The sequence below is a fragment of the Andrographis paniculata genome, unplaced genomic scaffold (assembly GCF_009805555.1).
Source record: "Andrographis paniculata isolate CXL003 unplaced genomic scaffold, ASM980555v1 Contig26END, whole genome shotgun sequence".
Classification (NCBI taxonomy): domain Eukaryota; kingdom Viridiplantae; phylum Streptophyta; class Magnoliopsida; order Lamiales; family Acanthaceae; genus Andrographis; species Andrographis paniculata.
Window position 1 is genome coordinate 662,084 of NW_026137557.1, and position 26,291 is coordinate 688,374.

Below are 26,291 nucleotides of genomic sequence, written 5' to 3' on the forward strand. Positions count from 1 at the left end.
ATTTACAAAATTATAGTCCTATTTAATTATTATTTTTTCTGTCCATTCATAAAATATCTTTATTTTAATTTAAAAATATCTCATTAAATAAATATTTTTTTATATTTATTTTTATTAGCATAATTATTTTTATATAAAAAAATAAAAATATAATTATCTTTATACTACTTTTAACTATTTATTAAAAAAAAATTATTTACTTATAAATTCTATTAAGAGAGTAGTATTTATTAATTAAAATTGGCCAATCATATCACAATCACATGTTAATCACGCTATACACATAAATCAGATTGAATTCAAGTCAAGTCCTCTTGGGCTAGTTAGGTTGATAAAATAAAATAAAATAAAATATAATAATATATATATATATATATGACCTTGTTATTGTATTGAATTTTATAATAATATAGTGATATCGTATGCTCATAAATAATATTTAATAAAAGTGAGTAATAATTGTTATTTTTTTTATAGTAAAAAAAATACAAAAGTGGAATGATTTTTTACTTAAATAAAAAATGAAAATATTTTTCGATGACAAATCAAAAAGGAAAATAAGTATAAATTTGAACAACGGATGGGGTATATATTATAACTATAAATAATGATTTATACTAATATAATAAAAATATAATTGTGCATATCTTGTAAATATTAAGTTTTAGATAAAATAATTATTTAACATTATAATTTTTTTCTTAATCATGAAAAAAGAAATTTAATATAAAATAAAATAATTAAAAATAATATGAAAATTTTATTAAAAAAATTAACTAAAAATACAATAAAATAAATAAAAAATAATATCAAATCAATTTTTATTTATTAAAATAGAAATAATAAAATTATAATACATAAACATATATATATATATATATTCACATGGATCAATAAATTTAACAATGAGATTTCTTTCAACAAAGTTATAACCACATGAAAATTCTAAAAATCATTTAGAATTGCATTATACAAGGAGATTTCCAACAATCTCACACAATAATCAATCAAAGAGAACTTCTCACTCTTTCTCATTCCAATTCATTTCCTAAAAAAAAAATAAAAATTTACCGAATCCCTAAAATAATTTTCTATAAATAAAACTTAGAATTTCACACAAACCTTATTGGGGGTGGATCCCCCAGATCGAATCGAATTTTCAATGAATCGAACAAAATTGATTCAAATACACATTGTATATTTGATATTTGTTCAATTCGACTCTATTTTGGTTTTTAATATTTTTTTTGTTCGATTAACCGAATCGAATATATTTATATTATTATATCTTAAAATTTATATTAATAATTATATTCAATTCGACGGATTGGAATATTTGCAAATATTTTTATTTAATTAATATTTTTATTTTTAATGTATTTTCTATTTATTTTTATTCGGTTCGAATTATTTGTAAATATTTTTAATTAATCAAAATTTTCAATTTGAATACTGACCGCGATTTCGAGTATTTGTTCGATTTAATTCGAATACCAAATACTTGCATATTTGCAAATATCAGAACCGTATCCACCTCTAAACCTCATAAGTCGCTTTGTAAAAAAGGAGACAAAACGCAAAATATATATTAACAGAAGAGCGTACATATATATATATATCACGATATCGATAAAAGTAATAAAATCCCATCCATTCGCGACGAATAAGCTCCTTTTTTGTAAAGTTATACGGTCGAAAAAGTACCTTAGGTTCGACTTACTCGTTTTGAGCATCAATGGAGTCGAGCCCAGAGTTGTCGCCGTGATTCTCCAAGGAGGCGCCGCCGGATTCGGAGATTCTGGTGATTCTCTGCAGCTCGTCGGTTCCATCGACAGAACGGCCGAGCACCTGCTCGTCAGTCATTTGTTCAGTCTGATATGAAGATTTCTTTGGCTGTCGAATGGCAGCTGCCGCCTCAGGCATGGCGACCGGAGGAGGCTGTGGAGGCACCCACGACGACCTTGGAATCGGCGCTCCTCCGGATTTCTGATCGTCCATTTCTGTGATTCTGACGTTCTTCCGTTGCCACCAGGGCACGGCATCGTCTCCATTGTTGTTGTCCGGGAGCTCATAAGTGACGCCGTTGCTACTCGCCTGAGTTGTGTTTGCCGCGCCAATTGGAGCTTGACTTACCTCCCATGTCTGAAAGCAAGAAAATGTTACCATTATAAATTTTCTATCGAGGAAAATACCAATGGAACAATTTCCCATAAATATTATTAAAAGAATACAAATATACACACACATTAATATAATATATATCATCTACTCATAATCAACTATTCGTCACAAAATATTATTTTTATATTAGCAACATCGTTCCCTATACCACAAAGAAAAAAATCAATTCATCTAAAAACGCTGAATGTACAAACTGCAAATGAATTTTCACCATTGAAGAAGGTACGTTTTTAGGTATTTCTTGATTTAAAAAAAGAAAGCGATAAAATCATGTTGAAACATCTAGATTTCATTCAAAAACCTTGATTAAAAAAAAATTAGATTCAAAGAGCCCCATTTATAATGTGTGTTTTATGTAGTATTACCGTGTGCCGCCCTATGACTTTATTCGAAAAGTTTCAATGTCTAATTCTGATAATGATTTTCACTAAAAGCAAACAGTAGAAACATTTGCAAGCAAGCAAAATATCGAGAGGATATGGTCGATTATGAGAGAAGAATCAAAACTTAATTGCGAAACCTGGGGTTTTTGTGCTAAATGTGGATTTGGCAGCGCATCGTTGGTATCCTGAAACAACAACAGAGCAGCCGTTAAAAAACTGAAGGATGGATAAGGCATATGGAGTTTGGTCGAAAAGATAAATGGACTAACCCTGATATTGAATGGGTTTTCACCATTTTGTATCATAGCCATCAGCTGCGAAAGAAATCTAAACATTAGCCGCGAAAGTAAGAGAAGGTGGAGAAAGATTACCTTATCTTCTTCGAAATTTGAATGATGTCGGGACTGAACTTAGAGCTAAAAAGAAATGAAGGTAATCGAACTAATGCATTTTCACTGATAATTAGATTTTTTCAGCGCTTTTCTTGTCGAGCAACAATTCAGGTTATGAATAAAAAACTGGACAATTAGGCGTGAAGCAGCAGGCGACAGCAAGCTCAGTTTTTTTATTTCTATTTTAATTCGGAGAAACATTGAGCAGAAATGGAGGTAAAGAAATACCTCCATGTACGATTTCTGAGGAGGAGCAACAGAAGGTTCGACAGGCGCTGGTGGGGATAAAGATCTCACTGCGTGCAACAATCCAACATTTTGAAATTATTAGTGTAACAAGATTGATTTAGAGAAAACGATAGATTCATCAATGGATAAACCTGATCGTGAATCAGAGTCTGCTCTACCATTGGCATATCGTGGCTGGAAAACAAAGATATGTTATTAGAACAAAAATTCAGAGATTTTCAGTGGCATATTTATGTATATGCATTGAGTAACTCACCCTTGAATTCATCGCCGACATCCTTTGGTAGTCGAGATCCGCCATGGACATTCTCCCGTTCACATTTTGCCCTGGTAATTATACCACAGCAAAAAACGGAAGGTTCATGTGAAATGGAATTTAGTTTAAATAGTAATTTGTCAGTACCCTTTCGCATCGAAAGATGATTTGTAATCGGCATACAACTAGAAGAGCAAAAACAATGGTCGAATCCACATAAAAACAACTACAAAATCAAAATCAGCATTATGTCGAAAAGAATGAGGGAAGAGATGAATTCGTAACAATGAATTTGTGGCTACGACAACTTACCTCCTTCCAGCTTATGTATTGCGCTGCTCATTGATCTCATTTCCCGTAATTGCACATTTAGCACATTGATGAGCTCCTCAAGGCACTTCTTCTCTAAAAACAACGGCAATATTCAATATTAAATTACTAATCGATTTGAAATTGAAACCAACTGCAAGGGAATGTAACTGGTAATAAAGCGCAACGACTATACCAACCTTCAGCTTTAGTCGATAACATTTCCTGGCTTGCACGAGCTACATCAGAAGCAGCCATTGCAGCAGCTTTTGCTGCGGCTGCAGCTTCCTCTGCAACGCTGGGTTTTGCTTTCTTTTGCTTTTGCTTATCCTCTTCATCTCCTTCCAATACAGAATTCCGAATCCATGACTTTAACTTGGGTAATATTGCATTCTGTCGCAAGCACACCGTTAAAACAATAAGTTATTTCTTGTAACTCCACATTTAGCTATAAGATTGCAATGACGGCAGAGATGCATCCCAATTCAACATTTACCTTGAAAAGTAGAGCAGAACCAGCCCCAGATGCAGCCAGGAAACCTACGGCAAGAAGAGCATGATACCAGCGGAAACGAGAGAACATTCCAACTTTAGAATCGCTGCCTGCCGGCAACATAGACTGCTGCACTTGTGTCGAATGTTGCTGTTGAACATTTGCAGAAGATCTTCCCTGACCGTCTTTATATGCACGAGAAATAGAGAGACAATTCATAACAATTAGCACTCTAAGGTTGCATTATTTTGTGGAATTTTCAAGATGTTTCGCTGTTCAATTAATTTTTTTCCTTACAAAAACATCGAACCAAGCATTTATTCTTTATTTTTTTTATATTATACTCAAATCAATTAACACTTATTTATATAATATCAAATAATTATTCAAATTCAAAATTTTACTATTAAAAAATCCAAACTCAAAATTCAAATCTTCAAACAAACACACCCTAAACAACTGAAATAGGCCGAGTCTCGAATCACCACGATAAAAGAGCGCAAACGCCAACAAAAATTTATAGAATCAATCACCTTGATTTGTGGCAACTGCCGGCGTTGTTGCAGCTGCTGGGGTCGGATCCTGTAAACATTTAAACCAGTACAAATACACACTCACAGTCTATAATTCACAATTGGTTTTTCAAGAACTAACATATTTTTCATCATTTCTATTCAAGAACGGTAGAGGTATACGACTTACAGGAACACGTTGAAAGGCTGCATCGATTTCTTCCTTAGTGAGACCCTTCCTCTCTAAAAATGACCTTCTATACATAACAGGCGACCCCCTAACTTTAGGATGCGAAAGAAACTTGACCGCATTCTGTACCTGATCTTCTCGAATGGGCTCTGAGTTCACAAATACTGACGTGGGAGCGCTATCCTTCGCAGGCTCTACTTGCTTATCAACATTAGGCGGTTGTATTGCCGGCGAACCTTTAGCATACATCAAAACATCAAAAATAGCTAAGTTATGGACATATATATTGAATGGAGTTGTCTATTTTCAACTAGGATGTCTATTTCTTTAAGGTCTGGTTTTTGACTATCACTATTCTTCAAAATTTTCTTACCGAAACTATCTAATCAAACACCAAATGTTCACGTCATATATGACAAAAAACATTAAATTTTCTTTCGAAATATCACGTGTATCTTTAGAGTTTTTATCCTTATTTTTAATATTTGAAATTCGTTTCTCGAAAAAAATACAAGGTGTCTTAACCCAACAATTTTTTTTAACATGACAATATTACCGAAAAATAAAATATATACATCCTCACACAATATATATAATAAATATACTCTATCACTTACAGAAAATAATAATTCAATACAAAATATTATATATTGCCGAGACATTTCACCGTACCTTAACATAAAAAAACACATACATATAAAAACCCACAAAAGTGAATGCACTCTCTGTTCTCACAAAATATCGTATCAAAAATTATTTAAATAAAATACTTAAAATTTAAAACTTCAAACCCAATCCCGACCGAAAAAGAAACACTTATGTATGACTTCAAACATCCATTCTAATTTTTAATATTCCCAAACCACAAACTTAAATCCAAACTTTCTCAAAATCACAATGAATCAATATATTACCCACAACATGACAAACAACACTTTTAAAGGCTGATCGATCTTAAAGCACAAAAACACCACCACATATGGAGCTGTTCATCACTCTGCTATGGGGAAAAGCAAGAAATCATAATTGGAAAAACCAGCGAAACCTACAAATTAGAAAGAACAGAAACCAAATTCGGCGAATATGCATCAATCTAAGCTAGATAACTGAATCTTTAACTTAACTTCCTCCACCCAAGCACAAATCTAAGAAACGAAAACAATAATATAGGTAAAACCACACAAAATAAATGAAAAAACAAAAAAACCTGTGTTTTGGGGGTTCCCGTCGTTGGAATTCGGCGGACCATCAGGCGGAGTAGCCATAGCCACAAATCTTCAGTTCCAGTTCTTATCGACTGAAATTCGACAACAGAGGCGGTTCTTTACATCGATTAATACGGGCAATTAATCGAAATTTTGAGAAAGAGGTACCTCCAAGATGATGAAAAGCGGATGATGGTTGGGTGAATTTCGTTGCTCATCCCAAAGCAAAGCTGTGTCCTTCGTCGAACTGTCTATGGCCGCCGCCTAATCACTTTGTGTACACACATAACACACCAACCCATTTTATTGGCTATCTTTTATCCAATTGCTCAAAATAATTATTATATATATACTTTTTGAGAAAAAAAAAATCACAAATTTTTCATTAAAATAGAATACAAAATTTGAATAATAAAAATTTTGAATTGAAATAGTGGTATGATGCGGATATAAATCGGTGGTGTTAGATGTTCACTTTTTTTAATGTAAAATTAATTTTTAATATAATATAAAAGATAAAAAATAAGTGTAATTTGATGTTTTTTAAGAAAAAAATTGATAAATAGTAATTTTGGAATAGAATCCCGAACACATAACAAGCAAAATACGTGTTTATTTTTATATAATTTTCTTTGATTTATTATTAACTGTTTTTTTCTCAAAATTCTATTAAAATTTTGCAATTTCACGGAGTAACAAAATAGCGCGTTTATTTTTAAGTTTATTATATATTTTTATATTAAATATAAAAAATATTATTTACTCTCTTCGTCCCATCTCAGATACCATGTTCACGTTTTCTGTCCGTCCACATACCATGTCATTTTTTTTAAAAAAAATCATTACACATTTTAATTTCATTTTAAATTTTAATTTTTTTTAATTTTAATTAAATTAATTAGTTATCTTAATCTTAATTTATAATTATTTATATTATAGGATAATTATTTTCACTAATACAATCTTAATTATCTACTAATTATACCCTTCTACTAATTATACCCTTCCTAAAATACTGTGCCTAGCAAACACGGTATCTGCGACGGAGGGAGTATAATATTGATCAAGAATTATCTAAGAAATTATGGATTAGGTGTGACACATTCAATTGATATAATTAGAGCCCTTAAACTAATCAAGTCATTTGTAAACTTGACTCCGTTTGGTTCGATTTGTTAAAAGTTCGCCAATATTAACGAAGAAACCTAAACTTGAGGGAGGGAATATATTTATTATAAATATTATTATATACATATAAAATTATATGTTATAAATAAATAAAATATCAATTTAAAATAATAAATAAAATAGTTTCAAAATTTCAATTTAATTTATATATAAACTAAAAAAAAATGAGACAAACGAGGTTGAACTAACTTAATTGAATCTATCAAGCCGAACACGAAATACAAGTTCAAACAATAAAAATTTTTAACAAGCCAAATTCGAACATTACAAAAGAGCTCGAAAACTTAACCAACAAACACAAGTCTTACTCGCAAACATTAAAAACAAATACAAATCCTTAAAATTTTGTTCTGACTCGACTCGACTCTGTTAACTGCTCTGGTCATATAATACAATTGTATTTTCCCATTCAATTTTTAAAATTGTATTTCATAGCAAAGAAACAAAAGAGCCTAACCCTATACACATAACATAGACATCCATCCCCCAAAAAAACAAATTTCATCACATTAGTTCCAAATTTTGTCAGACCAAAAAAACCACAAGAACTCATATTAGGGGTGATGATGCTATCGTTACCAGATCAGATCCTCCAAACAAGTTAGAACAAACCATCAAAAACATCGAAAAAAGTAAAAAAAAAAATGGCGAGCGGCGGGGCTCAAAAGCGACGAGGAGTACCTTCGACCACCACTTCAACGGAGTCCACATTTTCGGGGCTGCGATCCGCAGGCGATTCCGCACTTTCCGTTTCGCTGCTGCCGCTGCTCGTGCTGGTGGTTGAACCGGTGCTCTCGGACCGAACGGGACGGAGCAATCCTTGCAGCCGCAGCAGGTAGCTCTGAGTCGGAGACTGGTTTCGAACGTAGGGAGTAGCCGATAAAAGATTTGACGACGTGCGCTCTGAATCCGTGTGGATGTTCGATAGCGCGCTCAGATCAAGGTTGGGGAATACCGAGCATCGGCATCTTGGGCATTTTATGTTTAGGCGAAGCCACTGGTCGATGCAGTCCACGTGGAAATTGTGCGCACAGGGGAGCCCGCGAACCTGTAATAGAAATATTGCCATTTACGCAACTTTTGGAGTTTTTTGACACTATTCATCAACGGTATAAAGAATTGGAGAAAATTGCAAAAAACATCCCTCATATATACTCTATTATCGCTTTTTGTCCTCTATTTATCTCGTTGGCAAAATATATCCTATATATTTGCAAAAATCGCTATTTATGTCCTTTAGCCGCGGGTGACATTCAGAAAGGATATAAATAGCGAATTTTGCAAATATGTAGAATATATTTTGCCAGCGAGATAAATACAGGATAAAAGTGATAATGACGTATATATGTGGGATATTTTTTACAATTTTCTCTAAAACATTGTATCAAATACTAATCTTTTACTATTTCTTAAAAATTTCCGAATTTCAAAAAGTTTCTATCTGAGCGGAGTCTACAACTATATTCTATGTTGAGCTTCAAAACCTAAACGATTTGTAAACAAAACTCGGTTAAGCTTGTTCGAAAAAATAAACGAACAATTCAATCACAAAACTTGGCTATTTGATGAGCGCTACTCAACTTGTTTGCAAACGCTCGGTTGGGTTGTATGGTCGGGTTAATCTTACTCATCATTTGATAGTTTTAATAGTGCGAATTTGCTCGTTCGAAATGGTTTAGCTTAAAAGAGCTGCGATTGAATTTGAACTGACAATTTAATCTCACAACCTAAGGTCAATCAAACACCATTTTAGCGAGCTTGCGCTACGGTGGAGTAATAAACTAAGAGGGTCAAATAAGTAAAGCTCGACATAATTGCAAATTAGGCTTGGAGAGGGCAACATTAAGTATTTTTTCGTTTTCATACGCAAATCATTGAATTGATAAGGCGGTAAGGTGTTTACCTCATTCCCGACATGAAACTCTTCAAGACATATAGGACACTCGCTGCAATCGGTTGGGACCGCTTTCATCCTAAACTTCGGAAGTTCTTGGATTAGTGCTTCCACTGCTTCTCTCTGAAGTTTAAAACAGAAACCATTTAGTGAAAATTTTGAAATATATAACGCAAATATTAGTGCAAATATCCGTTCATTGTTACCTGAGCAGGGGTTAAGTAAAGTCCCGGATGGTACGTCGCCGCATCTTGACCCATCACCCTCAGTTCTTGTCCGGCCGCTTCAATTGCCCAATCGGGAACTCTGACCAAGTCAACCAAGACCTAAAAGGAGAAGTCAACCGATAGATGTAATAAACGGATTTATGTAAAACATCTTCGAACTTGAAGGAGCATCAAATCGATATTAAAATAAATTCACAAAGCGTGCTTACTCCGTATTCGGACACAGGAATCCCTTGTTGTGCGCGGAGCTGATGCGCTTGCCGCCTCGTTAACCACTACATAAAATTGGAAGATCTCGAGGATTAATAAAATGAGTGAACGCTAAAGTCGAGTATAATTGAATTAAACCACCACTAACCTTTCCCAAACAAATGCAAGCGATGCACACAAGTCCGCAGTAGCTGAAAAGCAGCCAAATTAAGAAGCCCCATTTCTGACCATCTTCGGGCAGCTGATACGAATTTAAAACTTGTAACCATAAATTCCAAACTGCCGCATAACCAATACACAAGGAAAAATCGCGAAGAAAAAGAATCTTACGCAACTTCTGGCACTAGTGAACCAGAGAGTACCGATGACCGTCCAGGCCCAAAGGAACGGATAAAGCAACACAACAAGAACGGACAATACAACAACCCTTCCACAAAATCGCGCGTATCTCTGCTGCGAGCCGAGATCCCTTACACCACGTAAAAAAAAAATCAAGAATTAAACACCAAGGTTATACTAAAGATGATAAATCATACAAATAGCTTTAAAATGCCAAGAAACCGCGCAGCGTTACATCATCATTGTCGGCACGCTAGTAAAATGCTTGAGACAGATGTTAAAACAAGTTTCGACATACTACATTCGATCATAAGAGCAATGAAAATAAATTGTTAAAGTTACGGAGTCCTCACAATCCCATTCCCGAAGCTAATCCGTTGTCCACGAACATCAAGAGCCGGAAAATAAACACTGTGGTATAGTCAACCTACAAAGTCCAAAAACAGCACGATCATATGCAATCCAAAAATCCATTCGAAAATATAATCGAATCGATAACAATGATTGAATGCTTAGCTTACCACAATCCATATGTGCAATGGATACGTGCACAAATGGTATCTATCCCAATTGATTGCCACAATGATTCTAACAAAATCAGTCAAGAAATCATCCCGAACCTACAACAAATTGGAATCCAAAAACATCGAAGAAGATGAAGATGAACACAATCGAAAGGATACATGCTCGTAGCAAGCATAGACAGGAAGAATCCATCGTACCTGCAAGAAACCCCAAAATCAAGACAACAATTACCTCCATCAAAACCCTAAAATCATAAACCCTAACAATTTCTACAAACTTCACTCCCCAATCCATAACTGTCAAAATCAACAGTTAAATAATTCCATTTCTTTAAAATCCAAATTCGCAAAGTTAAGTCCAACTCACCACTTGAAATCAACGCCTTTGATCGCCATTCTAAAGCCTCAACTCTGAATCCGAGATTCGATTCTCATTCCAACTAGTTACCGCTGCCGATCGAAATCACTCTCAGGCCGCCAAGAATTGAAGAAAAGCGGTGGGGGAGGATGAAGTGAAGGAACCCTGCTGCAAGAATGTTGATGGAAAGAGTAATTACAGTAATGGAGAAGAGGCAAAGAACAGAGATCTTCTGGAAGAAAGATTTGCAGAGAAAGGAAAGATACAGATACTCAGCTGCAGGCATATTTTGGCCTTTTTGATTTTCTTCTTAATCTGTCTCTGTGGGTGGAAATGAAAAAGAATTTTTATTTTTCTTTCTTGAGATAAAAAAATTAAAATTTTAAAAGAAATAATAATGGATGTACTATATTGTACATATTTTTTGACCTGAAATTTAATTAATATTGATATTTTAAAATTTTAATAGTAACGGTACAAAGTATGTATTTTAAAGGAGAAAATGATATTCTAAATCACAATAATTAATTTTAGTCTTGTTAATTTTTTTTGATTAATTTTGGTCTAATTTAATATTAATTAATTTTAGTGTAAATAAAATCAAAATTAATCAATTTATTTATTTTTTTAATAAAATTAAAATTGATTATTGCAATTTACAATAAGATCAAAATAATTTATTTATTTATTTTTTTTTAAGTAAAAGTGTATTTTAATTTAAGTAAAAACAGTGAATATATACATAAATAGTAAAATTAATAAATAATTAAAAAACATATGAATTAAAATAATAACAACACTATATAAATAATTATCGATTAAAATTAAAATAATTAATTAATTAATATAATTGAAGTATGTAATATTAAAAAAAATTAATATAAGAGGTGAGGAAAGTAATAATTTGGAAGTTTAAATTTTAAAATTTAATTTTAACCAGTAAAATTTTGAATTAAAATAATAATTTGATATAAACTTTTAATTGTATAGAACAATCACTGCTAATTAAATATAAAAAAAGTCTAACACAACTTTTAAACAGATTTTATATAATTTGCCCCGCTGAAAATGATAAAATTTGTAAGTGAACAAACCCTTAATTTTTCCAATTTTTTGAAACGTTCATCATTTTATTGATCAAAATTATAGAGAACTTTACAATTTCACCTATACATAATTTTTCCGATTTTAATTTCGATATCGATCATACACAAGAGCATCGAAGAAACTCAGGTGCAATTCGGGGGATTAAAACATTTGTACACCGCCGACGCCGGCGGCTTGTACCTCGGCACGCTACTCGGGTCGACCATCCGCACCTCCCCTGGCTCGAAAGCGAGGTCCATATGCCTATAAAAATTCGACATAAATAGTTAGAAGCGCGTCAAAAATCAATAAATAATTAAAAAATGCACAAGTCGGGCCGAGGCGCTTGCCTTCGAAGGTCAAGCCCGACCAAACCGGCTTGCAACACCGTCAGATTGTCAGAGTCGGGCGACACTATAACGACCGTGTCGCCAGAATATTGCGTCTCGAGAATCGACATGAGTTGGGTTACGCGGACGAACACGTCCTGGATGCTCTCGTTTGGCGTCCCGTCGCCTATCGGGGGCGGCTTGGTCGCCGGAGAAAGGCTGTCCGAGGCGTAGACCTGAATACGGTTACTAGTGTTCTTGAACGTCCTATCGGATTCATCGTCATTTGAAATAAAAATATCTTAGGAACTATGCAACTATACGATAAAGTTTGCGCCGTGATGCATTGACGATATTTAATGACTACTTCTCGACTATCTCAGAACAGTAGAAGTTTTGAAAAATTTTAAAAATAATAAAAAGTTGGTACTTGATAGTATAATATTTTGTGAGAAAAAAATAATTCTGTGACATTTTCTATTGATTTTTTTTTTCGTCAAAATTTTCAAAAGTTTTATGTCAAAATTTTCAAAAGTATCTATGTAAACAAAGTCTTACTACTTCAATCCATTATATAGATCAATCTAGAAAAGCACATTTTTTCCCAAAAATTTCGATGCATTTTTGAAGAGTTGCGGTGATGCATGACGTTATTTGATGACGACTTCCCGACTATTTTAGGAGAATAGAAGTTTTAAAGGTTTTGACATTCTGAAAAATTTTAAAAATAGTAAAAAATTAGTATTTAGTACTAGCTCCATCCACTTTCTGCACGTTAATTTTTTAATATTAATTATTATATAAAAATATTGTACAATTATAGAAAATAATAAAAATATTTTTATTAGTATGTAATGACATTTGTAAAAAAAAAAACAAAAATATTTTTAATATTAAAAAAAATGACAACGTGCAAATGAATAGATTGACAGTGGACAGAGATAGTATAATATTTTGCTAGAAAATATATCATATTATTTAAAAAATTACCTTTATGAATAATGCCAAAAGTTTTAAAAGTATCCATGAAAACAAAGACTTACTACTTTAATCCTTTATATCGATCAATTTAGAAAAGCTCATTTTTTTCTCAAAATTTCGATGCATTTTTAAAGAGTTGCGACACTTCGAAAAAGAATTACCTCGGAAATAGAATCGAGAGACTTCCCTTCGTACGCTCCCAATCCCCGAGCATCCAAAAAGCTGTATTCCGGCACAATATGACTGCACGGCAAAGATGGGCTATAAACTTCAAAAAGTAAAACCTCGAACAAATGGCGAAAGTCAAATACCTTCGATTTATCCCACTAACGGCAGCAATGATCTCGGCAGCCTGATAAGCCCTCTGAGTGATGGAAGGCCATATCCAACAATTACTATCGCACGCGCCCATCGATTTCAACTTGAACGCGGCCTTCACCGTCTGTTTTTTCCCCTTTTCGGACAAACCGTTGTCGACAGATGTTTTCGCCACCGGATTTGTGTTGATTATGCCCGAGCTCTCGTACTCAGACTCCCCTGCTCTCACCAGATAGTACCTGCACCCGAAACCCACCTCACAAGTTTTCAACAATCTTCAAGCGTAAAAATGGAGACACAAACAACCCATTTTGATTTTTTTTACCAATTGGCGAGATAAAACTTATTCGAATACAAATGTTTGTGTCCGATATTTTATATTCCCTCCGTCCCGTATAATATGGGCATTTTACTGTAAATACAAGAATTTAGGTAAAGTATAATTAGGAAGTATTTATTAAATTAATTAATAAAACATAGGATAAATAGAAAAATTGTGACAAATTTGTTAATTATTTTATTATAAATGAATTATATAAATTATTCCTCACTAGGGAGTATCACAATCAAGACAGGCATTTGATCGAACAGGTCATGTGCAGAAAAAAAAAAAAAAAAAAAAGAAATTAAAAAATCACCTGTTGACGAGGCGAAGCGGAGGCATTTGGAAGAGGCCACGGGCATCGGAGACCGGCAAAGAGAAGAGCTCCGCCGCATAACGGGCGGCGGGATTGATAATTTGCGGCGGCGCCAGGAACGGAATCGCGGCGGCGACGGCCACCGACTGCAGAAGGCGGCGGCGATCGATTGCCGCCGCGAGTTTGGCGGATTTAGGGTTCGGAGATGATGGGATTCTGTCCGTCGGATTTGGATTTGGGGCAGCAGAGGATGCCGTGGAGAGCATCTTTTGAGTGGTCGGGGAAATGGGAATTATCCATGGCCGTTTTCTGGTGGTTGGAAATTCGAATCTCTGTTGTTCATGCCACGTGACTGGCACGTGAGTTCTTGTTTTTGACTTTGGGAGACCTGTGTAGTTGACTTGTTAATAGTCTCTCTTTCTTTGAGAATCGTAGAATGATCTTTACCACAGCTGATATCGACAATAATTATTAATCTAATTAAAAAATAATTATTAATTTTGCGTCATTGTATTAACATTAAAAATATATGTGTCAGTATTATAAAAACTAATTGAAGTATTTTTGTAATTTTTTTTTAATTTATACTATATTTTGATATAATAATTAATATTTAAAAATTAATACGTAAAAAAAATAATATATAACATTATCAAATATTTTCTTTGTTCTAGGTATGGTGTCATCATTTCAGTCTTATATTTTATTTTATTTAAAAAAAATTATATATTTTAATTTTAATTTTAAAATTTTGAAATAAAAAGTCGAGAGTATTATACTAATTTATCATTTTGGAGTATTAGATATTAGAATCAAAATATGAAATTTCAAAATAAATTTAAGGGAGAAAGTTGTTCTATTTTGAAGTTCAAGTTGGAGCCTGAGAGGTACTATACATTTAGCTTTTCGAGAAAAGTTTTTTGGCCGTCCTTATATTTTATTGGATCGTGATTTTCACTTAAATTTCTATATATACTTGATGTATTTTTTTTAAATAATTTGAAAAAAAAAGTAAATAACAATCTCACATAAAAGCGTAAGCTTATAGAATACACCTCGTTTATTTATTTATTTATATTTTACAGGAGTCAACAAACATGTGCGAATAATTTTATGCGAAAGGATTTCTTGTATTGCTAATAATAATAGGAAGCGTCGATTACTTTCACGTTCTTGATGAACACGGCTTAACATGCATTGATGACATGCTGCACATAGATACATATTGTGATGTTTTTGTAGAACTTCAAAATTGTTTATTATTAATATTATAGGTAGACGAGATACAAAATGGACATACTCAAATAATAATATTACATAATTTAAACCATATAAATTAAGAATATGAAATATCTCCAACATCCCTTCAAATTCAAATAATGTTTAGAGAATTTTATTTTCATATTCTAATACAAATGATGTACGTAGTTTTGACAAAGGAGAGAAAGAGCATTCAACTTCTACAAGAGAAGTCTTCGAGTCCCTACAAATTAAAGCAATATAAGTTCACTTACTTATTTCTTTTAGTCTTCGATTAATTCATTTTTTTATTATTTTATTTCAATTCCATGAGCTGTTTTGATTTTCTTTGTTGAATTCGCAGACATATTTTCTTTTGTCTAAAAGCAGACAACAGGTTTAGTCATGTGCATGATTAAGTGGACATTTTCATTCTAAAATCAATTTTATCGCTGGTTCAAACTCAGAAGATATTAGAGGTGTTAATCAAGGCAAGACTATAAAAGCAGTTATGGGCGTGATCAAGAAGGATTTATGGCCGATAGTATATTAAATAATATGTTTTGTTTAGCTAAAAACAAACTTCCAACAGCTAAAATAAGTAAAGTGATTTATTACTATTATATATTACATTGCAAATGGTTCCAAGCAAAGAAGCAACATTTCTCCTCCTCTTGGAAACTTCTAAAATTTTCGGCTGCATATTATCGAATAATTTCTTGAAATCTTCCTTCGACACTTGATTCTTATTTCCTAAATTAAAGCCTGAAACAAATTTAGCAAGTTAGAAGACTCAAAACAATTAGGGTAAATTATATAACAACTAAAAACAAAAAAACAGCTTGTGTTTTATTTATTGGGTAAAATTTTCTTGTGTTAATGTAAATAAATACCATTCTGGTCCAAAACTGACATTTTATTAAAAAAAATTATTTAAGATATTTTACGTTTTTTTATTTGTACAAAAATTGCAATAATTAAAGTCTTTATTTACAATCAAATATCAGTTTTGGACAAATAGGTTTCATGCAGGATGATTTGTGCATTTTTACTAAAACACAATGGGGTGTTATATGATTTACCCAAACAATTATGATAAAAAGTAGTCAAAAGTAGCTTAGACATACATACATACCTAGGGCCATCAGACAGACTCATCATCTTCATCTTTGCCTTCAGACTTGTCATCTTTGTTTTCATCTTTGTCGTCACCTTTAGATTCGTCATCTTCATCTCCGTATGTGTTGTTACGATTTATGGAATAAACTCTATTTTCGTTGAATCACAATTAGGGTACAATATTATATTTAAACAAGAGATATATTAGGTAGAATATATATATAAATATATACAATATATATACAATATATATATATCAAACATCCCCCCTCAAACTTAAAGTGGAACGGTGGAATCTAACTTGAGTTTGCTCAAAAATGACTGAAAACGGCCGGGAAGGTGAGGTTTGGTGAATCCGTCGGCCGTCTGATCAGCAGAGGAAATAGGAGACAAGGAGATGCTTCCATGAGCAACGTGATGACGTACAAGGTGACAGTCGATCTCAATGTGCTTTGTACGCTCGTGGAAGACATCATTCGTCGAAATCTTCATGGCGCTCTGACTGTCGCAATAAATGGATAATAGTGGCAGAGGGCTGAGGCACTCCAAGATCAGCCGGCGAAGATATAGAAGTTCGGCAGCGGTATCGGCAAGGGCTCTATATTCGGACTCTGCACTGGACCGGGAGACAACCGTCTGTTTCTTGCTGCGCCATGAAATAAGCGAGTCGCCAAGGAAGAAGCAAAACCCGGTGGTCGAGCAGCGATCAGAGGGATCTCCCGCCCAATCAACGTCAGAATACCCGGTCAAAACTAAGGAGGAATGAGTGGAATAATGAAGCCCATGAAGAAGGGTACCTTTGACGTACCGGAGAATCCGTAGGACAGCAGAATGATGAGTCGTCCGAGGAGCAGACATAAACTGACTGACGATATGGACGGCATAAGCAATATCCGGTCGAGTGACAGTCAGGTAGATCAGACTTCCCACCAGCTGACGATACAAAGTCTGATCATCAAGGGGAACGCCGTCCATCGGAGTAAGACGACAGTCAGAATCAAGAGGTGTAGGAGCAGTCTTGGAGTCAGTGAGACCGGCACTAGATAGGAGGTCGGAGGCATACTTGGCTTGAGAGAGATAATATCCGTCGGAGGTGTCGGAGATCTCAAGTCCTAGGAAGTACCGAAGAGGCCCTAAACTCTTCATCTCGAAGTGGCGGTGTAGATGAGCCTGCAACTCGGAGATACCTGATGCATCATCTCCCGTAATGATCATGTCATCCACATAAAGCAATAAAACAGTAATTCCACCTGACCCACGTCGAAGGAAGAGAGCCGAATCATGATCGCTAGAAGTAAAGCCAAACTGGAGTAGAGCAGAGCTAAATTTCGAAAACCAAGCTCGAGGTGCCTGTTTCAAACCATATAGGGCACGGCGAAGTTTGCATACCTTGGAAGATGTAGGAAAACCAACAGGAGGAGATATGTAGATGTCCTCGGATAAATCACCATACAAGAACGCATTCTTGACATCAAGCTGATGCAGGGGCCACCGACGAGCGGCAGCGATGGCGATAAGACAGCGGACAGAGGTGAGACGAGCAACCGGGCAAAATGTCTCCTCATAGTCGATACCATACTGCTGGGTGTAGCCTTTGGCTACCAAACGCGCCTTGTAGCGCTCGATGGATCTATCAGAGTGAGTTTTGATTCTGAATACCCACTTGCAGCCAAATAGGTTTCTTGCCAAGGGGAAGATCAACCATATCCCACGTATGGGTTTTCTCCAAAGCCTGTAACTCCTCAGACATAGCCTGCCGCCACAACGGATCCGCATACGCCTCACGAAAGGACCTGGGCTCATGATGGGACAAGGTGGCAGAGAAGCAGTGATAATCAAGTAAGTGAGTAGGAAGGTGACTAACCCGAGTGGAACGACGAGGGCCAGGATCAGGGGCTGAGATCGAAGTCGTGTCAGGCTCTGGTGGTGGTGATGTATCGGAGTGGAGAGTAGGAGTAGGCTCGGGGATCAGCGGCGGTTCAGGAGGCGCAACCGGGATAGCGTCAGGAGCGGGAGACGGAGACGGAGCCGTGTCACCGGAGGGGAATAGAGGTGGAGAGGACAAGGCAAAGAACAGAGACGAACGATCAAAGGGGACTCGGAAGTGGGACAAGGAAGAGAATTTGGTATCCTCCCAAAATGGGATCCCAACAACGATAACCCTTATGCTCTAACCCGTATCCCAGGAAGCAACACAGACGCGCGCGAGGTTCTAACTTAGTGCGCTCATGAGGAGAGAGGAGGACAAAACTGACACAACCGAAAGAACGGAGAAGACTATAATCAGGGGTACGATTAAATAGTCTTTCAAAAGGACTGACATTACCCAGGACAGAGGAAGGGACACGATTTATAGTGTGGACAGCGGTGAGTGCGGCTTCCCCCCAAAAGCGATCCGGACAAGAGGCAGATAAGAGAAGGGTGCGGACTGTATCGAGGATATGTCGGTATTTACGTTCGGCGCGACCATTTTGTGGAGAGGTGTATGGGCAAGAGCGTTGGACAACAGTACCTTGATCAGATAAGAAACTAAGAAATGATGAATCAGTACACTCAATAGCATTATCTGTGCGGAGAGTTTTTATGGTAGAGGAAAATTGGGTATGTATCATTTTAGCAAAGGTCATATAAATAGATGGAAGTTCAGAACGATGCCGCAGAAAGTAAATCCATGTAAAACGAGAATAGTCATCAATAAAAATCACAAAATAACGAGAACCATTCATAGACACAGCGGGCGAAGGTCCCCAAATATCCGAGTGAACTAAGGAAAACGGTGTATCCGCAATGGAAGTACTATGAGGAAACGACAAGGCAGGTTGTTTTCCCAACGAACAATCCACACAATGAAAAGACTCAAACTTAACAGAATCCAAACTACCCTGACTAATCAAAGACCTGACTTTATTGGAAGACGCATGACTGAGACGATGATGCTACTGAAGGCAGGATGGTGTAGAGGTGGTGGCAGCCGAGATAGAGGGACGAGGGACCTGGAGTGACGTAAGTTCAAATAAGCGGCCCGTCTTCCGGCCCTTCCCAAGAGTCCGCCCGGTTTGCGCGTCATGAACCTGCACACCAGTAGAAGAAAATATCACGGTGAGACCTTGATCAACTAATTGACCAACATAAATAAGATTTAAGGTTAATTGAGGGATACAGTATGTGTCGGGGAGAGATAAGGATGAGGTGGATGTATGTCCGGTATGGGTGATGCACATATGGGTACCATTGGCAGTAAGGATAGGAGGTAAGGATGGTGCGATGGATGTGGAGGTCATAAGGCAGGCGTATATCAGAGGTCATATGATTACTGCAAGCAGAATCAAAATACCAAGGAGAGTTACCTGATGTGGTAGACATGGCGGTATTGGAAGATAGAACCTGTTTAAGAAGAGCTTCCAGGTCCTGAATCGTAGGAGGCGCAGGCGCAGGCGTGGCAGAGGCTGTGACAAAGGAAGTACCAGACTGAGGTCCACAAGAATGCCGAGGCTTGTAGTTACTACTGCCAGAGCAAGACGGCCTAGTGGGGCAATACTGTATGGTATGGCCTAAAACATGACAGTAGTGACACTCCACCTTTGGGCAATGACCGAAGTCATGATCAGAAGACTGACATCTTTTGCAACGATGAGAACGACTCTGAGTAGGAGTTCGGGCAGTGACCGCAAGAGCAGAATCAAGCTGAGGTGCCTTAGCTAGGTGGAGACGAGTTTCCTCAAACAGAATCTCCTGAATAGCTGCATCCAAGGTAGGAAGTGGATGCCGATGTAACAAAGAGGCACGAACTGCCTCATACTCTGGACGCAAAGCCATCAAGACCTAAATGAGGCGAAGATGATCAGGACTGATCTCTGCTTGATCCAACCGATGCCAAAGGGGTTGCACTTGGGCAAGGAAGTCGTTGATAGATTGTCCTGGTTCCTGTTTTAGATCGTGGAGAGTGCTCAATAACTGATAATAGTGTGCCAAACCAGTAGCACGGAAGCGGACTGCCAAGAAATCCCACGCTGCCTTGGCAGTGTCAAATTGGGCAAGCTGAACATGGATCGCCAGAGTGGAAGTATTGCGCAACCAAGTGAGAATTTGATGGTTCTTACTATCCCAATCCTCTAATTTTTCAATATAAGATTCAATAACTGTGGCGGTAGGCGTAACTTCTCCTATAGAAACCGGAGCAATTGGGGCAATTATATCTCCCGTAACAATTCGCCACAATTTCCGACCTATCAAAAAACTTTTCATTGATTGTGCCCACAAACTGTAATTATCTCCGGACAGAACAACATTGATCGGAATATGTACATCCATCTTTTCCGTAGAAACTCAAGAGAAAACAATATCTCAAACCTCAAGCCGAAAGCCGAAACGACAAAAACCGAATCAAACCCGAAACAAAAAAAGTCAACCGGATACAAAAAACTGCTCAAACGGAAGAAGTGAAGATACCATCACGGAGGAAATCAAATTCCGAACATGACGGTGCAAAGATCGCCGCCAACGGCCGCCGCACGCGCCTCCACGCGCCGGCGAGGCGTCCGGCCGGAAAACTCGTCAGGCGCGTGTGAGGCTCACGCGCCGCCGTTCGCCGAACTGTTCCGGTGTCCGGCCGGTCTCGTGACGGCGAAGACGATGGTGGTGGCGGTGACGGTCGGAAGTGGTCGGAAATATGCTATATGGAATGCGTGGGTTGTTTCGATTTGGTCGGGAAAAAGCATGGCTCTGATACCATGTTACGATTTATGGAATAAACTCTATTTTCGTTGAATCATAATTATGGTACAATATTATATTTATACAAGAGATATATTAGGTAGGATATATATATATAAATATATACAATATATATACAATATATATATCAACATGTGTCTTCAACTTCAGACTCGTCATCTTCATCTATGTCTGTGTCTATGTCTTCATCTTCATCTTCATCCAAATATTACTAAGCTACTTAATTAAATCATAGACCTAAAAAATTAAAGGATGATAGATGCAAAGGTAATTGCAATGAAACCAACATAGACATTGAATAAATCATCCACACATATTACAATAATGTCTTTTTATTTATTTATTTTTATAAGGTTGTAATCCACAACTGCTAACCGAAAGTAAACACTGGGTAAAGATAAAGTGCCAACAACCAAAATAAGAAGAGGAAAAATATTTATCACTATTGTTACATTCCAACATTTCTCCGCACTGCATATTATTACTGAATCACTTCTGGAAATCTTCCTTCAACTTGAATTCTTATTCCGAAATTAAAGCCTGAAACCAATTTAGCAAGTTAGAAGACACAAAACAATTATAATAAGTCACTAAAAGTACCTTAGCTATACATACCACCATCTTCATCACCTTAATCTTCATCTTCATCTTCATCAAAGTCTTCGACTTCATAGTCAGAATTATCAGAGACATCAATCTCAAGGATATCATTTCCCACGCTCCGTTGTTCCTCAAGTATTAGGCATGCTGAATCCACAGCAGACTTACTGCAATTTCGCAAAACAATTTTATGCAGTGTTGCTATATCTCCAACACCTGACGGGATTTCTTCCAATGAAGGTAAGTTCAACAGTAAAAGATTCTCAAGCACAGGATAGTGGTCTTGATCAGCTCCCCAATGTACTAAATCACTACCAACAATCGCCAATAATCTTAATCGAAGAAATTCCCCTTCAGCTGGATTCCACTCAGAGCCTTCTGCAGTATTAAACAACCCGAGAAATTCGAGATTGGGTAACGAACCAACCATTGACATACCACTCCAAGGAATTCTGCATCTCATCAGAGCCAACAATTTGAGTGAATTTGGAAAGCCAATGTTCTGCAGTGTATTTTTGACTGATAGAGTTTCAAGTTTCTGTAATCTGGCAAGATTACACAAACAAGTATCCGACTCTCTCATACGCTTATCATACTTTATTTGTAGTTCCTTCAAATTAGGGACTCCATTGAGAATCTCACCAGTGAGCTCAAAATTTCTTGCCCAGGTAAGGTGTTGTAGATTCCTCAGAACAAAGCAATCTTTCTCTTTGACATGAGCATGAGGAGGCTTCGGAAACACCACACATTTGCATTCAATAACTCTAAGTTGCGGCAGCTCCCAGATTTCAGATGGTAAAACTACCATCTCTGACTCCTTAAATATCAGACTCTGAAGGTTCCATAGCAAATGTAGCGTCGAAGGAGATATAAACTTTGGAGGGTTATGCATGGAAACAGAGACGTAGCATAATTTAGTGTGCTGCACAAGTGAATCATGAGCTACACCATCTTTATCCATGACCTTGACGAATCGAAGTCCCTTTATATGCGAATAAGTCACTTTACAATGACCACAAACAGGAGGATTACAATGCCAAGCTGATGGAGGAATGACGTCAAGTGCAAGGAAATTTCTCGTTTCTGTCACTGAAACGCTACATAGGAAACACACTCTTTCCTCAGATTGTGGTCTGATCTCTTGTTCTCTTGGAGTACACAAAAAGTTCTCTTTTTTAGACTCACTAATGCATAGGTCTCGTAGAAGATCATGGATGCCGCATGATAGAATTTCCTCAGTGCCAAGATCTCGGTCACGCACAAAAAGTAGATTTCTATCGAGAAGATCATTCACATATTCCTTTGCAAGTTCTTCCAAACTTTTATCTTCTTTTATTGTTATGAAACCTTGATCAACCCAAACTCGGATTAGATAGGAGACATCAATTTTAGCATCTTCGCGGAAAGATCTCATGTAGAGGAAACATGGCTTGAGATATATAGGCAGATTATTATAACTCAAAAGTAATATATTCAGGCAATGCTCGCCATCACTTGCATTGCCAAAGGCACTCACATTTTCAGCAACTGATTCCCAATATTCTGTCGTCATGCCAGACTTTGCAAGTAGTCCTCCTATAACAGCAATTTGTAAAGGAAGCCCTCTGCAATTCTTGACAATCTTCCTTCCACTTTGCTCCAACTCTTGATGTGGACAATCTTCTTCTGCAAATACGGTTTGACAAAATAAACTCCAACTTGTATTTGGATCTAGAAATATCATTGGATAGGGGTCGTGAGAGCCTAATGAATCAGCCACTTGTGATAGCCTAGTGGTCACAATAATTCGACTTCCATTCCCGTTATCTGGAAAGAACCTCCTTAAATCATCCCAAGCTTGAACAGTCCATATGTCATCCATAACAATTAAGTATCTTCTGCCGTATAGCTTCTTACGCAACACCTCCCCAGGTCCATCTGAATTTCCACAATGTCTTTCAACTTTTCCATCGTTTATAAGACCTTGGAGGATCTCATTGACACTATACTCTTGGGAAATTGTAATCCAAATGCGCACATCAAAGCGGTCGACAGCATATTTATCTTCGTAAACTTTTTTGGCAAGAGTTGTTTTTCCAATACCCCCCATGCCGACAATTGGGATGATTTGGAGATTGCCATCATATCTAGCTAGCTCACCCTTAATCTTGATCACGTGTTCCTCAAGTCCCACTATAGCATTCTTTCCAACCGAGGACACAGCAGTTGAAGTGCCACCAGCAGGAACAGAAGCTCTGGTTTGTTTTCCAACCGGAATATCCTCCACAACCTCCTCAACCGTCGATAGCTCACTCTTGATATTGTTAATCTTTTGGATCATAGTGTCCAAATCTTCATTAAATGATCCTGCGCCCATATCACTACTTTCTTCCTGGGAATCCTTCTGAAGTTGACTCACAACATGGAAGTCAAAAATTTCTTCGACCTCCAAACTAACTTCAGATATTTGCCTCCAAAGATTTCCAACCTTTTTGCTTTTACTTCTGTGATTAACTTCAAGAAATTCTAACAAGAAATTGACCCCTTCCTGGAGAGATTCAATCCGTTTTATATCCACATGAAGGCGACGAAGCTGAGCCCGGTAGTGGACGTCGTCGAGGACATGAGTAAGAGAAACCAGCAATGCGTAAGCAGCAACAGCCATCTCTCGAATGCTCTGAAATCTAAACTCTTAGCCACAGGCACCTGAAGACATGAGTCCACAGCTATGATGAGTTTATTTCATTTGTTTAAAGGGGGACTGGTTGAAGATTCCAGCCTTAAAAATCTATTGTATAAACTAAAATTGAAAGTAACTAAATTCAGACACCTAAGTTTAGCTCAAAAATAACAATTAAATAATTGATAAATAGCAACAATGAAGTAACATTAAGTTCTATTTTTATATTTGAACTTTACCTTAATCGGGATCAGTATAGATGAATAATTCTAGAAGTCGAAGCCTGGTGATGATAAAATAAGAAGAAGTTGAAGGAGAGGATAAAACATGAACAGCCAATAAAATGGAATGACTGAATTTTCGATTTTAACAGAATAAGCCTGGTGAAGGATAAAAGAAGAAGAAACATGAACAGCCTAAGGAAGGAAGAGTTTGTAGCAATAATTGAACAGAATTATTGGGGATCAACTTCTTTTTTTTAAAAAAAAAAAAAAATTCATGAAGAAATTATTAATATTCTCCCCACCAATTAAGTGGACTTCTGCCTTTTCTAAATAACCAACTTTAATGCTTAAAGTATTCAGCAACACTTTGGATCATATTCAACAGTTTCTCCTTCTCTATAAAGTGAATGAATTTTCATTCTTTATTTTCATTTTTCTTCAATGTACAAAAAAATCTATAGAAATAAAAATCCAAAATACATAGTGAGTTCATTTGGTATTTTTTTCTTTCTAATATTCAACTCTTACAATTTTCTATGAAACATATACTAACTCGGTCCGACTCTAAAGTCCCATTTACTTTACGTCTTAATCTTTAAATATTAATTATTACATCAAAATATAGTACAAATAAAAAAAAATTGCAAAAATAATTTCATAAATGTCTTATAATACTAATAGAAGGATATATGTATAAAAACATTATACGAATATAAAGATATTTTTAATATTAAGTATAAAGATGCAAAAGATAAATGTGATCTCAGACGCGGACGGAGGGAATATTATTTGTGTTTCTACAAAATATTACATTCAAATTAATATTCGAATAAAAAACCAAAATAGAAAATATCACCAACTAAATTACCGCCTAATTAAATTGGTACCTTATTTTGTTTTGATTGTTTGGGTAAAATAATTATTTGATATCATGTTTTGCACGAAAAAATACTATAGAAATCTGTGTGTTGCATAGTGAAAAAATGTGTTATTTTCTAGGGTTGGACTTTTTTTTTGGTGAGTCGAATGTGTTCTATTTTCTTGTCTACGACAGTTCAAATATGTAGCTAGAGTATATTCAAGAAAAAAAAAAAAAAAATCTTTGGAGTAATCTCTTCTGAATTTATGCAAAATTGATGTTGGAAACTTCTTTCTACTAACCAAGTTACCATGATTTATGCATAACACCCTAAAAAGGAAAAATTACAAAGCTACTTCATTAAATCATGAGCTAAAAAAAGAATGATTGATGGGAATGGTATTTGCAAAGAAACCACGATCGACATTAAATAAATATATACCTAACTGACAAACACAGTAAATTTGCCAGATGGGAATCTTCTAGCTCTGATTCCATTTAACACATACCTATTACCTAACCAATAAAATATATATTTCAGTCTTTAAAAATGAAAGCTGCTTTTGAAGCTAGTGGCATTAAAAGATTATTCTTA

The 26,291-nt window shown here is 35.9% G+C and overlaps 4 protein-coding genes across 5 annotated transcripts; all 4 read right to left on the minus strand.

The window, feature by feature from the left end:
- Positions 1-1,554: 1,554 nt before the first annotated feature.
- On the minus strand, positions 1,555-6,478 carry LOC127246082 (peroxisomal membrane protein PEX14). The gene is made up of 13 exons (XM_051267284.1): positions 6,339-6,478; positions 6,173-6,262; positions 4,966-5,201; positions 4,797-4,845; positions 4,267-4,448; positions 3,971-4,163; positions 3,774-3,866; positions 3,462-3,532; positions 3,337-3,379; positions 3,185-3,252; positions 2,834-2,878; positions 2,702-2,749; positions 1,555-2,142 (listed from the first exon to the last, which is right to left on the minus strand). The coding sequence occupies exons 2-13, from the start codon at positions 6,228-6,230 to the stop codon at positions 1,717-1,719; spliced, it is 1,512 nt and encodes a 503-aa protein (XP_051123241.1). The 5' UTR covers positions 6,231-6,262; positions 6,339-6,478; the 3' UTR covers positions 1,555-1,716.
- Positions 6,479-7,631: 1,153 nt separating this feature from the next.
- On the minus strand, positions 7,632-11,219 carry LOC127246121 (E3 ubiquitin-protein ligase SIS3). Its single transcript, XM_051267352.1, has 10 exons — positions 10,920-11,219; positions 10,712-10,750; positions 10,550-10,616; positions 10,382-10,455; positions 10,020-10,158; positions 9,838-9,930; positions 9,689-9,754; positions 9,459-9,578; positions 9,262-9,375; positions 7,632-8,406 (listed from the first exon to the last, which is right to left on the minus strand). Exons 1-10 carry the CDS (start codon positions 10,946-10,948, stop codon positions 8,020-8,022), a joined length of 1,128 nt encoding a protein of 375 aa, XP_051123309.1. The 5' UTR covers positions 10,949-11,219; the 3' UTR covers positions 7,632-8,019.
- A 779-nt stretch (positions 11,220-11,998) lies between these two features.
- On the minus strand, positions 11,999-14,583 carry LOC127246122 (uncharacterized). Its single transcript, XM_051267353.1, has 5 exons — positions 14,263-14,583; positions 13,618-13,863; positions 13,468-13,549; positions 12,347-12,561; positions 11,999-12,260 (listed from the first exon to the last, which is right to left on the minus strand). The coding sequence occupies exons 1-5, from the start codon at positions 14,526-14,528 to the stop codon at positions 12,140-12,142; spliced, it is 930 nt and encodes a 309-aa protein (XP_051123310.1). The 5' UTR covers positions 14,529-14,583; the 3' UTR covers positions 11,999-12,139.
- Positions 14,584-21,637: 7,054 nt separating this feature from the next.
- Positions 21,638-25,032, minus strand: LOC127246013 (putative late blight resistance protein homolog R1A-3). 2 transcript variants are annotated; one of them, XM_051267175.1, is made up of 3 exons: positions 24,853-25,032; positions 21,985-24,639; positions 21,638-21,894 (listed from the first exon to the last, which is right to left on the minus strand). In XM_051267175.1, the coding sequence occupies exon 2, from the start codon at positions 24,596-24,598 to the stop codon at positions 21,986-21,988; it is 2,613 nt and encodes an 870-aa protein (XP_051123132.1). In that variant the 5' UTR covers positions 24,599-24,639; positions 24,853-25,032; the 3' UTR covers positions 21,638-21,894; position 21,985. The 2 variants fall into 2 exon arrangements, with proteins under 2 accessions (XP_051123132.1, XP_051123131.1); XM_051267174.1 differs by having other exon boundaries at positions 21,970-24,639.
- Between the last annotated feature and the right edge of the window lie 1,259 nt (positions 25,033-26,291).

Excerpts from the sequence above, each read along its gene's own strand:
- LOC127246082 (XM_051267284.1), bottom strand. The coding sequence starts at position 6,230 with ATGGCTACTCCGCCTGATGGTCCGCCGAATTCCAACGACGGGAACCCC. Across the intron at positions 3,380-3,461 it reads TGTCGGCGATGAATTCAAGG|CCACGATATGCCAATGGTAG; the intron begins GTGAGTTACTCA and ends TTTGTTTTCCAG. Across the intron at positions 3,253-3,336 it reads AGACTCTGATTCACGATCAG|TGAGATCTTTATCCCCACCA; the intron begins GTTTATCCATTG and ends TGTTGCACGCAG.
- LOC127246121 (XM_051267352.1), bottom strand. The coding sequence starts at position 10,948 with ATGGCGATCAAAGGCGTTGATTTCAAGTG. Across the intron at positions 10,456-10,549 it reads CATTGCACATATGGATTGTG|GTTGACTATACCACAGTGTT; the intron begins GTAAGCTAAGCA and ends TGGACTTTGTAG. Across the intron at positions 10,159-10,381 it reads TTAGCTTCGGGAATGGGATT|GGATCTCGGCTCGCAGCAGA; the intron begins GTGAGGACTCCG and ends ACGTGGTGTAAG.
- LOC127246122 (XM_051267353.1), bottom strand. The coding sequence starts at position 14,528 with ATGCTCTCCACGGCATCCTCTGCTGCCCCAAATCCAAATCCGACGGAC. Across the intron at positions 13,864-14,262 it reads CCGCTTCGCCTCGTCAACAG|GTACTATCTGGTGAGAGCAG; the intron begins GTGATTTTTTAA and ends TTTCGGGTGCAG. Across the intron at positions 12,562-13,467 it reads CTCTCGATTCTATTTCCGAG|GTCTACGCCTCGGACAGCCT; the intron begins GTAATTCTTTTT and ends AACCGTATTCAG.
- LOC127246013 (XM_051267175.1), bottom strand. The coding sequence starts at position 24,598 with ATGGCTGTTGCTGCTTACGCATTGCTGGTTTCTCTTACTCATGTCCTC.